At 45.5% G+C, this 14,893-nt stretch overlaps 1 protein-coding gene across 1 annotated transcript in view; it reads right to left on the bottom strand.

Moving 5' to 3' along the window:
* The window catches only part of SLC39A12 (solute carrier family 39 member 12), a 164,004-nt gene that overhangs the window by 35,046 nt on the left and 114,065 nt on the right, over nucleotides 1-14,893 (bottom strand). The window contains exon 8 of the mRNA XM_063921542.1: nucleotides 3,165-3,272. Coding sequence (XP_063777612.1) covers nucleotides 3,165-3,272 — 108 coding nt within the window. The remainder of the gene's footprint in view (nucleotides 1-3,164; nucleotides 3,273-14,893) is intronic.

The following is a 14,893-nucleotide window of genomic DNA, read 5'->3' as shown; positions in this document are numbered from 1 at the left end:
TCCTGGTTTTAGGAGGTTCCTGACTAGCTCGGATAACTCCCTGGCTTTCTTCTCCGGGAGAAAACATCCTTTTCTGGACTGTGTCCAGAATCATCCCTAGGAACAGTAGACGTGTCGTCGGAAAAAACTGCGATTTTGGAATATTTAGAATCCACTCGTGCTGTCGTAGAACTACTTAAGATAGTGCTACTCCGACCTCCAACTGTTCTCTGGACCTTGCCCTTATCAGGAAAGCGTCCATATTTCTTTTAAGAAGAATCATCATTTCGGCCATTACCTTGGTAAAGACCCGGGGTGCCGTGGACAATCCAAACGGCAGCGTCTGAACTGATAGTGACAGTTCTGTACCACGAACCTGAGGTACCCTTGGTGAGAAGGGCAAATTTGGACATGTAGGTAAGCGTCCCTGATATCCAGTGACACCATATCGTCCCCTTCTTCCTGGTTCGCTATCACTGCTCTGAGTGACTCCATCTTGATTTGAACGCTTGTATGTAAGTGTTCAAATATTTCAGATCTCACCTAGCCGTCTGGCTTCAGTACCACAATATAGTGTGGAATAATACCCCTTCCCTTGTTGTAGAAGGGGTACTTTGATTATCACCTGCTGGGAATACAGCCTGTGAATTGTTCCCAATACTGCCTCCCTGTCGGAGGGAGACGTTGGTAAAGCAGACTTCAGGAACTTGTGAGGGGGAGACGTCTCGAATTTCCAATGTACACCTGGGATACTACGTGTAGGATCCAGGAGTCCACTTGTGAGTGAGCCCACTGCGTGCTGAAACTCTTGAGATGACCCCCTACCGCACCTGAGTCCGCTTGTACGGCCCCAGCGTCATGCTGCGGACTTGGCAGAAGCTGTGGAGGGCTTCTGTTCCTGGGAATGGGCTGCCTGCTGCAGTCTTCTTCCCTTTCCTCTACCCCTGGGCAGATATGACTGGCCCTTTTGCCCGCCTGCCCTTATGGGGACGAAAGGACTGAGACTGAAAAGACTGTGTCCTTTTCTGCTGAGATGTGACTTGGGGTAACAAAAGGTGGATTTTTCAGCTGTTGCCATGGCCACCAGGTCCGATGGACCGCCCCTTTATACGGCAATACTTCCATGTGCCGTCTGGAATCTGCATCACCTGACCACTGTCGTCTGGCAGATATGGACATCACATTTACTCTTGATGCCAGAATGCAAATATCCCTCTGCGCATCTCGCATATATAGAAATGCATCCTTAAAATGCTCTATAGTCAATAAAATCTTGTCCCTGTCAAGGGTATCAATATTTTCAGTCAGGAAATCCGACCAAGCCCCCTCAGCGCTGCACATCCAGGCTGAGGCGATTGCTGGTCGTAGTATAACACCAGTATATGTGTATATACTTTTAGGATATTTTTCAGCTTCCTATCAGCTGGCTCCTTGAGGGCTGCCGTATCTGGAGACGGTAACGCCACTTGTTTTTATAAGCGTGTGAGCGCCTTATTCACCCTAAGGTGTGTTTCCCAACTCGCCCTAACTTCTGGCGGGAAAGGGTATACCGCCAATAATTTTCTATCGGAGGAAACCCACGTATCATCACACACTTCATTTAATTTATCTGATTCAGGAAAAACTACAAGTAGTTTATTCACACCCTACATAATACCCTTATTTGTGGTACTTGTAGTATCAGAAATATGTAACACCTCCTTCATTGCCCTTAACATGAAACGTGTGGCCCTAAAGGAAAATACGTTTGTTTCTTCACCGTCGACACTGGAGTCAGTGTCCGTGTCTGTGTCGACCGACTGAGGTAAATGGGCGTTTTTACAAGCCCCTGACGGTGTCTGAGACGCCTGGACAGGTACTAATTTGTTTGCCGGCCGTCTCATGTCGTCAACCGACCTTGCAGCGTGTTGACATTATCACGTAATTCCTAAATAAGCCATCCATTCCAGTGTCGACTCCCTAGAGAGTGACATCACCAATACAGGCAATTTGCTCCGCCTCCTCACCAACATCGTCCTCCTACATGTCGACACACACGTACCGACACACAGCACACACACAGGGAATGCTCTGACAGAGGACAGGACCCCACTAGCCCTTTGGGGAGACAGAGGGAGAGTTTGCCAGCACACACCAAAAACGCTATAATTATACAGGGACAACCCCTTATACAAGTGTTTTCCCTTATAGCATTTTTATATATGTAATCATATCGCCAAATAAGTGCCCCCCCTCTCTGTTTTAACCCTGTTTCTGTAGTGCAGTGCAGGGGAGAGCCTGGGAGCCTTCCCCACAGCAGAGCTGAGCAGGAAAATGGCGCCGTGTGCTGAGGAGAATAGGCCCCGCCCCCTTTTCGGCGGGCTCTTCTCCGGAGTTTGTGAGATCTGGCAGGGGTTAAATACATCCATATAGCCTCAAGGGCTATATGTGATGTATTTTAGCCATAAAAAGGTATTATACATTGCTGCCCAGGGCGCCCCCCCCAGCGCCCTGCACCCTCAGTGACAGTTGGTGACTGTTGGTGAAGTGTGCTGACAACAATGGCGCACAGCTGCAGTGCTGTGCGCTACCTTATGAAGACTGAAAGTCTTCTGCCGCCTGTTTCTGGACCTCTGGACCTCTTCAACTTCGGCATCTGCAAGGGGGGTCGGCGGCACGGCTCCGGGACGAACCCCAGGGTGAGACCTGTGTTCCGACTCCCTCTGGAGCTAATGGTGTCCAGTAGCCTAAGAAGCAAATCCATCCTGCACGCAGGTGAGTTTTCTTCTCTCCCCTAAGTCCCTCGTAGCAGTGAGCCTGTTGCCAGCAGGACTCACTGAAAATAAAAAACCTAACTTAAACTTTTATTCTAAGCAGCTCAGGAGAGCCACCTAGATTGCACCCTTCTCGTCGGGCACAAAAATCTAACTGAGGCTTGGAGGAGGGTCATAGGGGGAGGAGCCAGTGCACACCACCTGATCCTAAAGCTTTTATTATTGTGCCCTGTCTCCTGCGGAGCCGCTATATCCCCATGGTCCTGACGGAGTCCCCAGCATCCACTAGGACGTCAGAGAAAATAATAATAATTAGTACACATAATAGTCAAAAATAAACTCAGAGTATTCCAAAAACTAGAACAAAAAGCAAATACTTATTGCTGTACAGTTGTAAGTAAACCTAATCATCTGACTATGGAAACGACTTACCAGCTGAATAGTAGAAGTGGATTTAGCTTTTCTTGACTGATCATTCAAATGGGAGTCTAATGCCAGGTCATGGGAATGCGTCAGGTGCCCGTTCACTAAGGACAGACCCTGTTTAACACATTATTGAAATGAGTTTAAAATAACATTAAACATAAACTACTAGAAATTAATCTCACAGAAAGTGGGATCAGATAGGACAGTTATATAAAACATAAAAAAGTGAATACACTGAAATGCTGGTATAGCCCCTGGGTAGTGTGTTAGTTATTGTATCCACTGCTCTGCTATTATATGATTTCCTCTTTGTGGGGGCACTGGGTCAAGTTAAAACTTTCTACTAGAGTGCTGGACCTATTAGTTTACTGGGAGTGCTGAATTTTTGGACTTCAATATATTATATATATATCCTATATAATAAAAGGCTAACACTGTTCTGCACCTCTATGGGAAGAATGTAATAGTTTTGCGCATTGGCGGCCTCTAGATGGCACCCGACGGAGCAATTTAAGACATTACTGTTATGTTGTTTGTCATTTTGACGAGCTGGTGACTAGAATATACAGTATATATATATATATATATATATATATATATATATATATATATAAAAGTGGGTTGCACTTGCAAGTATTGTAGACAAATATATGAAGGCTGCTGAGGTTATCCTAATGCTTTCACAGTCAGCCAAGCAGGGCAGACTGTGCACAGGCCAGGTATTGGAGTGACAGTTTGGTCTCAGAGTTCTGGGAGGTTTCCTATTGCTGCGCTGTTAATATATATTGTATCTGTGTTTTATTCACTAAAGGACAAAAATGTGATCACAGCTTTTTTATCCATCATTAAACCTACTGATATTAGGCAGCCATGAAATGTACAGATAAACCTTGAACCTTTCAATGTGGCCAATAAATTGGTAGCATGATAATTACATTTGTTTTCTCTGTGTACAATACGGGATCAGTATGATTTGCCGATGGACGGGATGTCAGTATAGGGACAGCGGCATCCCGTCCATCAGAATACCAACATTCCCCCATTAAGGCCCCTAACCCTCACCTTTTCCCTACCCTATCCCTTCCTTGTGGGTGCCTAACCCTCCCCCTTCCCAGTGGTGCCTAACCCTAACCCTCCCCGCTGGTGCCTAACCCTCCCCACTGGTGCCTAACCCTCCCGCTTCCCAGTGGTGCCTAACCCTAAACCTCCCCGGTGGTGCCTAACCCTCCCCACTGGTGCCTAACCCTCCCGCTTCCCAGTGGTGCCTAACCCTAACCCTCCCCGGTGGTGCCTAACCCTCCCCACTGGTGCCTAACCCTCCCGCTTCCCAGTGGTGCCTAACCCTAACCCTCCCCAGTGGTGCCTAACCCTCCCCACTGGTGCCTAACCCTCCCGCTTCCCAGTGGTGCCTAACCCTAACCCTCCCCGGTGGTGCCCAACCCTAACCCTCCCCACTGGTGCCTAACCCTCCCCACTGGTGCCTAACCCTCCCCCTTCCTAGTGGTGCCTAACCCTAACCGCTGGTGCCTAACCCTCCCCACTGGTGCTTAACCCTCCCGCTTCCCAGTGGTGCCTAACCCTAACCCTCCCCGGTGGTGCCTAACCCTAACCCTCCCCACTGGTGCCTAACCCTCCCGCTTTCCAGTGGTGCCTAACCCTAACCCTCCCCGGTGGTGCCTAACCCTAACCCTCCCCACTGGTGCCTAACCCTCCCGCTTTCCAGTGGTGCCTAACCCTAACCCTCCCTGCTGGTGCCTAACCCTAACCCTCACTTCCCCACTGGCTAAACCTAACCGTCCCCGCTTTAAGCCTAACCTCCCCCTCTAAGTGCCTAAACCTAACTCTCCCTCTCCGGTCCCTAACCCTAACCTTCCTGTCCCTGCACTCTAACCATAACCCCCCTTCTCCTGCCTAAACCTAACCTCCCACCCCCCGCAGCAGGGCGCCAGTGCGTCCCGCTGTGAGGACGATCGGCATGCTGACTGTCGGTAATGTGACGCCGGAATACCATGTGGCGTCAGTATGTAGGTATATTGACCGCCGGGATCCCATCCTTTGGGAAGCAAACTGCTTCACATTCTATATTTTGTTTCAGTTTTAGGGCTTGTATAGGAAATGTGTCACATGTTGCATGCAGGGGCTGTGTCTTTCATGTGACAGTAAGAGGGCTGCTTTTCTGCTGATTTCATGTAAAACCGAAGTTTGAATTTGTAAACTGGTGTCAACCTTATATAACCCCCCCTTCCCCCCCATCCTTAATAAATCAGCCATGAAGTTTGAATTTATAATAAATTAGCCAAATGCAGACATAAGTATTTATATTCAGTTTTAATTAATCAGATTTAAAGAATTAATGATGAATTAACTGGTTATTCAAAGTTGTTGGCAAACCAAATAAGTTAGCAATTGGTCAAAACCATGTTGTACTGCAGGTGTGGCAGATGTCACATGTGCAAGAAATTTAGATTTGGGTGGGTTATATTGTTTCTGTGCAGGGTAAATACTGGCTGCTTTATTTCAGTTTGAACACACCCCACCCAAATCTAATTGCTCAGCACGTTACATCTGCCCCACCTGCAGTACAGCATGGTTTTGCTCAATTGCTAACTTTTTTGGTTTGTTATAACATCTGAATAACCCCTAATGTGTTTACTTTCTAAGAGCACAGTTTCAAGTAAACTAAGAGGACCATCAATAATATCTGTAATGCCACTTTCCTATAGAGACCTCAGCCTCCATTATTTATTGATTTATTTATTTACAGTTTCTTATATAGCGCAGCAAATTCCGTTGCGCTTTACAATTTGAAATAACAATAACAAACTGGGTGATAACAGTCATAGAGGTAGGAAGGCCTCTCATATGCCTTTATAAATCCAGAATGAAAATAAAAGTCTCTATATAACAGTGTGACCAGGCCCATTCTCCCTTACGCTGCATGCCAGCCATCGGTCTAACATTCCACAGGAGAAGACAGTTATCATGTTTCCTATAAATAGAAGCTACACATCAAACGCACAAATTCTTACTCTTGATACATAAACAGTTTCAGGTTGCCGTGATGTTGGGCAGACCGAGCGCAGTTGTTTATGCTGAACACAGTTCTTCAAGTTGAGTCAGAACAGATACAATGAAAAGCTATACAGACCGAGAACAGTAGACAAAAACACATTTAAATCAACTGGTATTTAACCATGTTACTTGGACGATGCCAAATATTTATCCCATTCCATTTCATTGCCATGTTACAGTGACACTGTCATATTTTATGCTGACTGTCGGATTTTGGGATGTTCTCCTGGACTCCAAGAGAGGAAGAGAGACCTGCCTCACAGATACTTTCCACTCACAATGGGCAGCCCGGGGGCTTGATGACCTAATTTGCAGTAAGCTTTATCACCACGGCCCCTGGCCCCATTGCTCGATGGCACAGTCACAACATTGAGCAGCAACTACATGTAATCAATATCATAAAATCTAGGAAAGGTTTTCCAGTTATTGTCTGCAGATTAAGAGTTTGACAGTCAATGGTGGATCTACACCTATAGAAGAAGATGAGAGGGAGGCAGGCAGGGTTGGACTGGCCCACAGGGGTGGAGGTGAAACCACCGGTGGGCCCTACTGCCTGGGGGCCCACCCCCTCCTCTAGGGATCAGGTTCCAGACTGTACTGTTACTAATCTAGTACATTATCATGCATGCACTACAATATTTACTGTATATATTTATCTAGGGGATCAACACTTGCAAAATGGTTAGGCAAAACAATGTGGCGGCTGGGCACACACCCTCTAGAGACTGGCCACACCTAAACATGAGCCCCTACCACTGTATTCCCATGGTGGGCCCTACATGTCCCAGTCCGACACTGGAGGCAGACATATATATTTTATTGCATAGTCCAGCTGGTGAGAAAGGTGCTTAGAATATGGGAACTAGAATGCTGTGACAGGTTCTTACTGAATACACAAGGCATGTTATTTTATGAAGTGGATATAAGTTTGATACTGTATGTTAGTTTCTAACTAAAAAGCAGTATTTGGGCTATATAATGTAATATGTGTTTATCTGACATAACTTTGCATAGTTCTGTGGAGTTTAAAGATTTGTATATAATTGGTTTTGGTAGAATGTGTGGGGCATTAATGTAGACAGCAGGAAGATAGTGTCACAAACTGGGAACTTAGGGATCTTTGCACAAAGTCTTGGAAAGAGATCAGAATCAGAATCAGCTTTATTGGCCAGGTATATCAGGAATTTGTCTTCGGTTTGCTATACAACAGCCAAGTAGATAACAGATAAGCAAATGGGGGGGGGGGGGCAAGTAATGCCACACAGATAGGTATACCGTAGGGACACAAGCTAGTTACATGTACGTCTAGTCAGTCAATGTTCAGGAGTTCAGCAGGCAGACCGCTTGGGGAAAGAAACTTTTGAGGCTTCTGGTGGACCTGGTGGGGACGGCCCTGTAAAGCCTGCCTGAAGGAAGCAAGTTAAACATGCTGTGGCCGGGGTGTAGCTGGTCTTTTACTATCTTCGTTTCTCGCTTTTTAGCTCTGGACAGGTACAGGTCCAGGACTGAGGGAAGGTCGGCCCCGATGATCTTCTCTGCGGTTCTGACCACCTTTTGGAGCCTGCATCTGTCCCTCGCGCTGGCGGAGCTGTACCATACCAGTATCGAGGAGCACAGTACCGACTCCACAAACCCGGAGTAGAAGAGGAGCAGAAGCTTCTGTGGGATGTTGAACTTCCTTAGTTACCTGATAAAGTAAATGGAGGTAAGGACCCAGCCAGCCAGCTCCTTTTCAGCCCTAGCCCCGCTGGCGGTATACTGGTGACCGAGATCCCGCTGTCGGGATCATGACAGCCGGGATCCCGTCCGTCGGTAATACGTATGTATTCCCTGTGCAAGCAACTTCCATCATGCTTTCACACAACACAAATTTTGGACCTGTATAACATACAGTGCGCTTAATAGGAAAGAAGCTAATACATCCCTTTTTAGGAGAGGTGCAGAGAATTTCTCGTATTTCCAATTCTTCTTCAGGTGATATATATCCGGAATGGGTACCCCAGAAGAAATTATAACAAAAGAAATACAATGTGTAGTTTGTTCCTAAACAAGTAACGAGGTGAGAATACAGATTTTTAGAAGCTGCTCAAGGGCGTACCCCACTCACACAAAGGATAGAGGGAGTATACACATCAAGGTATCTTTTAACCGAGTAGTGCCCTGATCCCTTTAAAAGTCCCGTCTGGTGTCTTTCATTCTCTGAAGTGCAAACCAGTCAGGTGATGTTACCCAAAAGTAGTCAGCTTACAATAATTAGAAGGCGTACCCCAACACTCACAGCAAGAGGGAGGGTGGTAAACGCATCAAGGTATCTTTGTGTTGAATGTTGTCCTAGGTTCTTTTTCTCATAATGTATGTCCGGGACATGTGTCCCAATATGAAAAGATATGATAACAAACAAAACAATGTGTAGTATATCCTTAACAACCAGGGAGTAAGAATATGGGGTTTTAGGGACTTAATCAAAAGCGTACCCCACTCACACAAAAGGTAGAGGGAGTACACACATCAAGGTATCTTTTAAACCAAATAGTGCCCCAATCACTTTAGAAACCGCTCTGGTGTCTTTCACTCTCTAGGTGCAAAACCAGTTTAGTGGTATTACCCAAGGATTCCTTGGGTAATACCACTAAACTGGTTTTGCATGTGTACTCCCTCTACCTTTTGTGTGAGTGGGGTACGCCTTTGATTAAGTCCCTAAAACCCCATATTCTTACTCCCTGGTTGTGAATGATATACTACACCTTTTTTTGTTTGTTATCATATCTTTTCATATTGGGACACATGTCTGGGACATACATTATGAGAAAAAGAACCTAGGACAACATTCAACACAAAGATACCTTGATGCGTTTACCACCCTCCCTCTTGCTGTGAGTGTTGGGGTACGCCTTCTAATTATTGTAAGCTGACTACTTTTGGGTAACATCACCTGACTGGTTTGCACTTCAGAGAATGAAAGACACCAGACGGGACTTTTAAAGGGATCAGGGCACTACTCGGTTAAAAGATACCTTGATGTGTATACTCCCTCTATCCTTTGTGTGAGTGGGGTACGCCCTTGAGCAGCTTCTAAAAATCTGTATTCTCACCTCGTTACTTGTTTAAGAACAAACTACACATTGTATTTCTTTTGTTATAATTTCTTCTGGGGTACCCATTCCGGATATATATCACCTGAAAAAGAATTGGAAATACGAGAAATTCTCTGCACCTCTCCTAAAAAGGGATGTATTAGCTTCTTTCCTATTAAGCGCACCGTATGTTATACAGGTCCAAAATTTGTGTTGTGTGAAATTGTGTTTTAAATGTGGTGACATTTATTATTTGGACCTGAACAAACTGAGCTGCTTTGCGCCACATTGACGCACTTTCCCCCCAAAAACTTATTTTTCCATCATGCTACCTGTGAGGCTGTATCTTTCACCCTGCAGCTCACCGCTACTGCCATTGTCTAGTCTGTAGTATTCCAGCCTGTGTTTTGTGCTGCTGTTCTCCTCTGGATCCAGTCTAGTTCAAACCTGCTATCGCCTCCATTTCCAGTCCAGTCCAGCCTGCTGTGTTCCTCTGGTTCTTGTCCGGTCCAGTCTGCTATCTCCTTCAGTTCCAGTCTGCTGTATTCCTCCAGTTGCAGCCCAGTACAGCTCGCTAAGTCCTCTGGTTCCAGTTTGGGTCAAGCCTGTATAGCTTCAACCTGTGCCCTCCATTCCAGTTCCAGACCAGCTCCAGCTACTGAAACAGTATCCTGAGGTATCCTGAGAATATCATTGACTGCTATAGTGCTTTCAAGTGCCAAGTCTTTAGTCTACCTTCATTTAGTGACCTCACACTAGTCTTGCGCTTTACAACTCGTCTCCTCATTGCAGGTTTAAGTGGGCTGTCTCTGTTAACCGATACTTCAGTCTGTATTGCTGCAGTGCTCAGTGAGTTCTACATCACTTCACTACAATTCTCAGCTCCACATCTCCATGTCTCTCTACTCGGAATACCATTGGTGCGACCGTTGATGGTGGTTGTGTCCTGAGGGTCCTCTTCCTGAGAGTTGGTGTTCATGCTGAGTCTCCAGTATTGTGATCGATTCTGGGTGCTGGGGATTGGGTACAGGATCTATGTCCCTTTCTGAGGGTTTACACTCCAGGCACCTAGCTCTGGTATCCGCGTTGTGCCATTACTAGTGGATGCCAGGTGGGCTTTTGATTATCTGTTTTACACCATGTTCTCAAGCAGTGGTTCCACACCCACGGTCCTGAGGTTCAGGTCTGAGGTTGAGTTTCTCTCAATTGATTCCAGGTGCAGGCTGGGGGTCTCAAAAATCTAAAGGCTAAATATAGTATTACTGTCACTATACTGGAAACTGCTGAGGAGGAAAGGGATCTAGGAGTCACTATTTCAGGTGACTTAAAGGCAGGTAAGCAATGTAACAAAGCAATGAGAAAGGCTAGTCAGATGCTTGGTTGCATAGGGAGAGGAATCAGCAGCAGAAAGAAAGAAGTAATAATGCCACTGTATAGGTAATTGGTACGGCCTCATCTAGAATACTGTGTTCAGTTCTGAAAACCATATCTTCAGGAGGATATTATTACATTAGAGACTGTACAAAGAAGGGCAACTCAAATGGTGCATGGCCTACATCACAAAACTTACCAAGAAAGACTAAACAATTTCAATATGTATAGTTTGGAGCAGAGAAGGGAAAGGGGGGACATGATAGAAACTTTCAAATATATAAAGGGTTTTTAACAAAGTCCAGGGGGGAGACATTCTCCAAATGAAGATAAGCAATAGAACACAAGGACATGCACTGACACTGGAGGGGGGAGGTTCAGGGGAAATTTGAAGAAAAATTACTTCACATAAAGGGTAGTGGACAAGTGGAATAGCCTCCCATCAGAGGTGGTAGAGGCTAAGACAGTAGAGCAATTTAATATGCATGGGATAGACATAAGGATATCCTTACAAAGAAATAAGGATTAAATAAGGTTTGAAATAAAAATATGGCAAAAGAAAGGGGCAGACTAGATGGGCCAAGTGGTTCTTATCTGCCGTCAAATTCTATGTTTCTATGTTTCCAGTGACGCCGGGCAACTTCGCATGATGGTGGCTAACCATGAGTAAGCATCTGATATGCTCACCATGATTCCTGTATGAGTCATCAGTCCAGTTCACAGATCCTAACTCTGATCTGATCCTCAAGTCCATGACAGATAGTGTGAAGGGCAATGTGTGAGGTTAGTGGTTTGTATAATGGTAACATTGACAGCCCCCCCCCCCCTTTTTTTTTTGTACTTATTCCCTTGCCAGTCACAAGAGAGGGTGCAGAGCTTGGCACAGCAGCTTTGATGGAATGGGTTATGCAAGGTATCGAACAAATGATAATAGCTTGGTGTGATACCTCACTGCGTGTTTAGCTTTTCATAGAACTAGCATGTAAGTTTGTTACTTTGAGTATTGAAGAGGGGGATAGAGAGAGTATAATACATAGGAAGCAAAAGTGTAGAGCAAGGAGTGTATTTACTAAGGTGTTAGTTTTTTTTAGAAGTGGAGATGTTGCCCATAGCAACCAATCAGATTCCACTTAGCATTTTTTCTAGCTGCTTCTAGAAGATAATTGCTAGAATCTGATTGGATGCTATGGGCAACATCACCACTTCTAAAAAAAAACCTCACGCCTTAGTAAATACTGTATAAGAGTTACAGATTAAGTAATTTAGTCAAGTAAATGCATATTTTTTATTGTTACTGATAAGGGGCATGTTATTTATTTTCTGTTATAGCACTGAGGGGGTTTTGTTGTATAATAATGAAGCAAATATAATAATGACCATCTAACAACTATAATTAATGTATTATTAAGCAACATGTAAAAGGCCCTACACACTATGCGATCCGCCGCCGAGCTGCCCGACGGCGGCTATGGCCGACGGGCGACCCGGCTGCGGGGGGGGGGTGGGGGGGTGGGGGGTAACAGGGGGTAGTGAAGTTTCCTCACTCCCCCCCGTCACCCGGCTCCATAGCAGTGCAGGCAAATATGGACGAGATCATCCATATTGGCCTGCTTGCACAAGCGACGGGGCAACAGCGATGAACGAACGCGGGGCCGCACATCGTTCATCGCTGGTGCCTCCACACTGAGAGATATGAACGGTATCTCATTCATTAATGAACGAGATCGTTCATATCTTTCAGTAATATCGCCCAGTGTGTAGGGCCTATAAGGGATAACCAGTGAATATAAGTACTTTACTGTTCTGAGTAGTAATTCATATGTAGTTAATGTATAACTCAGAATGCACACAGAAGTAGTTTAAGATATTTTGTATTTATTGTTAACATGCTGAATAACTGACAACAGTCTCCAAGATTTAACAATATACAAAGTTTATTGCAATGCCTTTAGTTACTTTGGGGGTTGGGGATTTAATTTCATGCAGTTATAAAAAGCTGAGCTTCCATAGGCTCCAGACACAATTGGCCCATGGATGTGGAGTATATCCCCTGCAAGATTTATTATATAGTGTGTCTCACATTTCCACACCTCCCAACATGACCCTCTCCAGGAGGGACAGAATGCTCTGCTCCTGGACTTGTCTCTTAATTTATGATTGCCAACACCTGTGCTGAAACACCTTTCTTATCCATTAACCTGTTCAAAACAGGTGCCAGCAATCATACATTAAGAGAAAAGTCCAGAAGCAGAGCATTGTGTCCCTCCTGGAGAGGGTCATGTTGGGAGGTATGCATTTCTTTTGTATTGTATACAACATACTTGCCTACCTGACCCTCTCCATGAGGGAGAAAATGCTCTGTTCCTGGACTTTCCTGGTAATGTATAATTGCCATCACCTGTGGTGAAACGCCTTTCTTATCAATTAACTAGCTCACCCTAGGTGATGGCAATCATACATTACCAGGAAAGTCCAAGTCCAGGAACAGAGCATTTTCTCCCTCACGCAGAGGGTCAGGTAGGCAAGTATGTTGTATACGTATGGAGATGTTCTACAACAAGTATAGAGAGGGGTCATACTGTACCTAAATGTAGGGTATATTCATGATTGCTACAATCTTGTAAAACCAAGACTCCATCCTATTCTAACCAAGCCATTCTCAATACAGTCTGGCTACATAATACCAGCACTATTTTGCTAACGTAATCCCTAATACATAGAGTAAATCTCAATATTGCATAATTCTACTGATGTAACCCATAGCTATTTTGCAATAACTAATAACCATTGTGCTCTGTGCAGTCAATGAATACTGTATCTCTGTTCCAATACATCACTTTACCGTCTTTTCAAGTCTATTAATATACTGTAGGTAAACATCCAAATGAATGTTTTATTATCTCAGAGGAACTAGGAGTTCAAGTCCACCATATTCCTACAGCATAAGTTAGGTATCCGTATATAATAATCTTTTCTCTCACTCGTGTACTTGCTCCAGCTAAAAAAAATTGGATATAAATTGACCATTATTGCCCTGTATGGTCATCTTCTGATCGTACTAAAAGCTCCCCGTGGAAGCTAGAAGAGGCTATTTAGTCCAAGCATTAAGTAGACAGATCACACCCAAATAGTCTACCTATATGTGTGGTTTAATTGGATAGTGATCCTGTCACTCATTGCCTGGGCAAAAGGCAAAAGGGCGAGTATGGGACTCAGGGTCGACAGTGTCTAGGTCGACACCCATTAGGTCGACACCTATTGGTCGACAGTGGCAAGGTCGACACTAGAAATAGGTCAACACGGCCATTAGGTCGGCATGAACAAGGTCAACATGAAAAAAGGTCGACATGAGTTTCTCATACGTCCTAGAGGATGCTGAGGATGCTTCAAGAACCATGGGGTATAGACGGGATCCGCAGGAGACATGGGCACACTATAAGACTTTGAATGGGTGTGAACTGGCTCCTCCCTCTATGCCCCTCCTCCAGACTACAGTTAGATTTTGTGCCCAGTGAGACTGGATGGACACTGAGGAGCTCTCCAGAGTTTCTCAGAAAAATACTTTTTTTAGGTTTGTTATTTTCAGGGAGACCTGCTGGCAACAGGCTCCCTGCATCGTGGGACTGAGGGGAGAGAAGCAGACCTACTTCTTCTAAGTTCAAGGGCTCTACTTCTTAGGCTTCTGGACACCATTAGCTCCAGAGGGTTCGATCACTTGGTACGCCTAGCTGCTTGTTCCCGGAGCCGCGCCGTCACCCCCCTCACAGAGCCAGAAGACAGAAGCCGGGTGAGTATGAGAAGATCACAAGACTTCAGTGACGGCAGAAGACGCGTTTGAGGTACCGCGCAGCGGGCGCGCTACGCGCCATGCTCCCACACAGATCACTGCACTGCAGGGTTCACGGCGCAGGGGGGGGTGCCCTGGGCAGCATGGGGGACCTCAAACACCACTGGCATAGGACATAACAGTGCCCAGGCACTAGTTAAGGGACCCCCGCCAGTATAAAGATTTTTGAGCGGGACTGAAGCGCGCCATGTAGTGGTCGGGGCTTAGCCCGCACAGCTCTAACCAGCGCCATTTTTCTCTTCACAGAAGGCTGCAGAGACGCTGGCCCTGACCTCCACACTGCTGTGCAAGTAATAGGGTGAAAAACGGGGGGGGACTAGTGATTTGGTGATTTCTTATTATATGTGAAAAGCGCTAGCAGGTCTGGGCAG

The sequence above is a fragment of the Pseudophryne corroboree genome, chromosome 5 (assembly GCF_028390025.1).
Source record: "Pseudophryne corroboree isolate aPseCor3 chromosome 5, aPseCor3.hap2, whole genome shotgun sequence".
Lineage (NCBI taxonomy): Eukaryota > Metazoa > Chordata > Amphibia > Anura > Myobatrachidae > Pseudophryne > Pseudophryne corroboree.
This window is presented reverse-complemented; position numbering and strand designations above follow the sequence as displayed.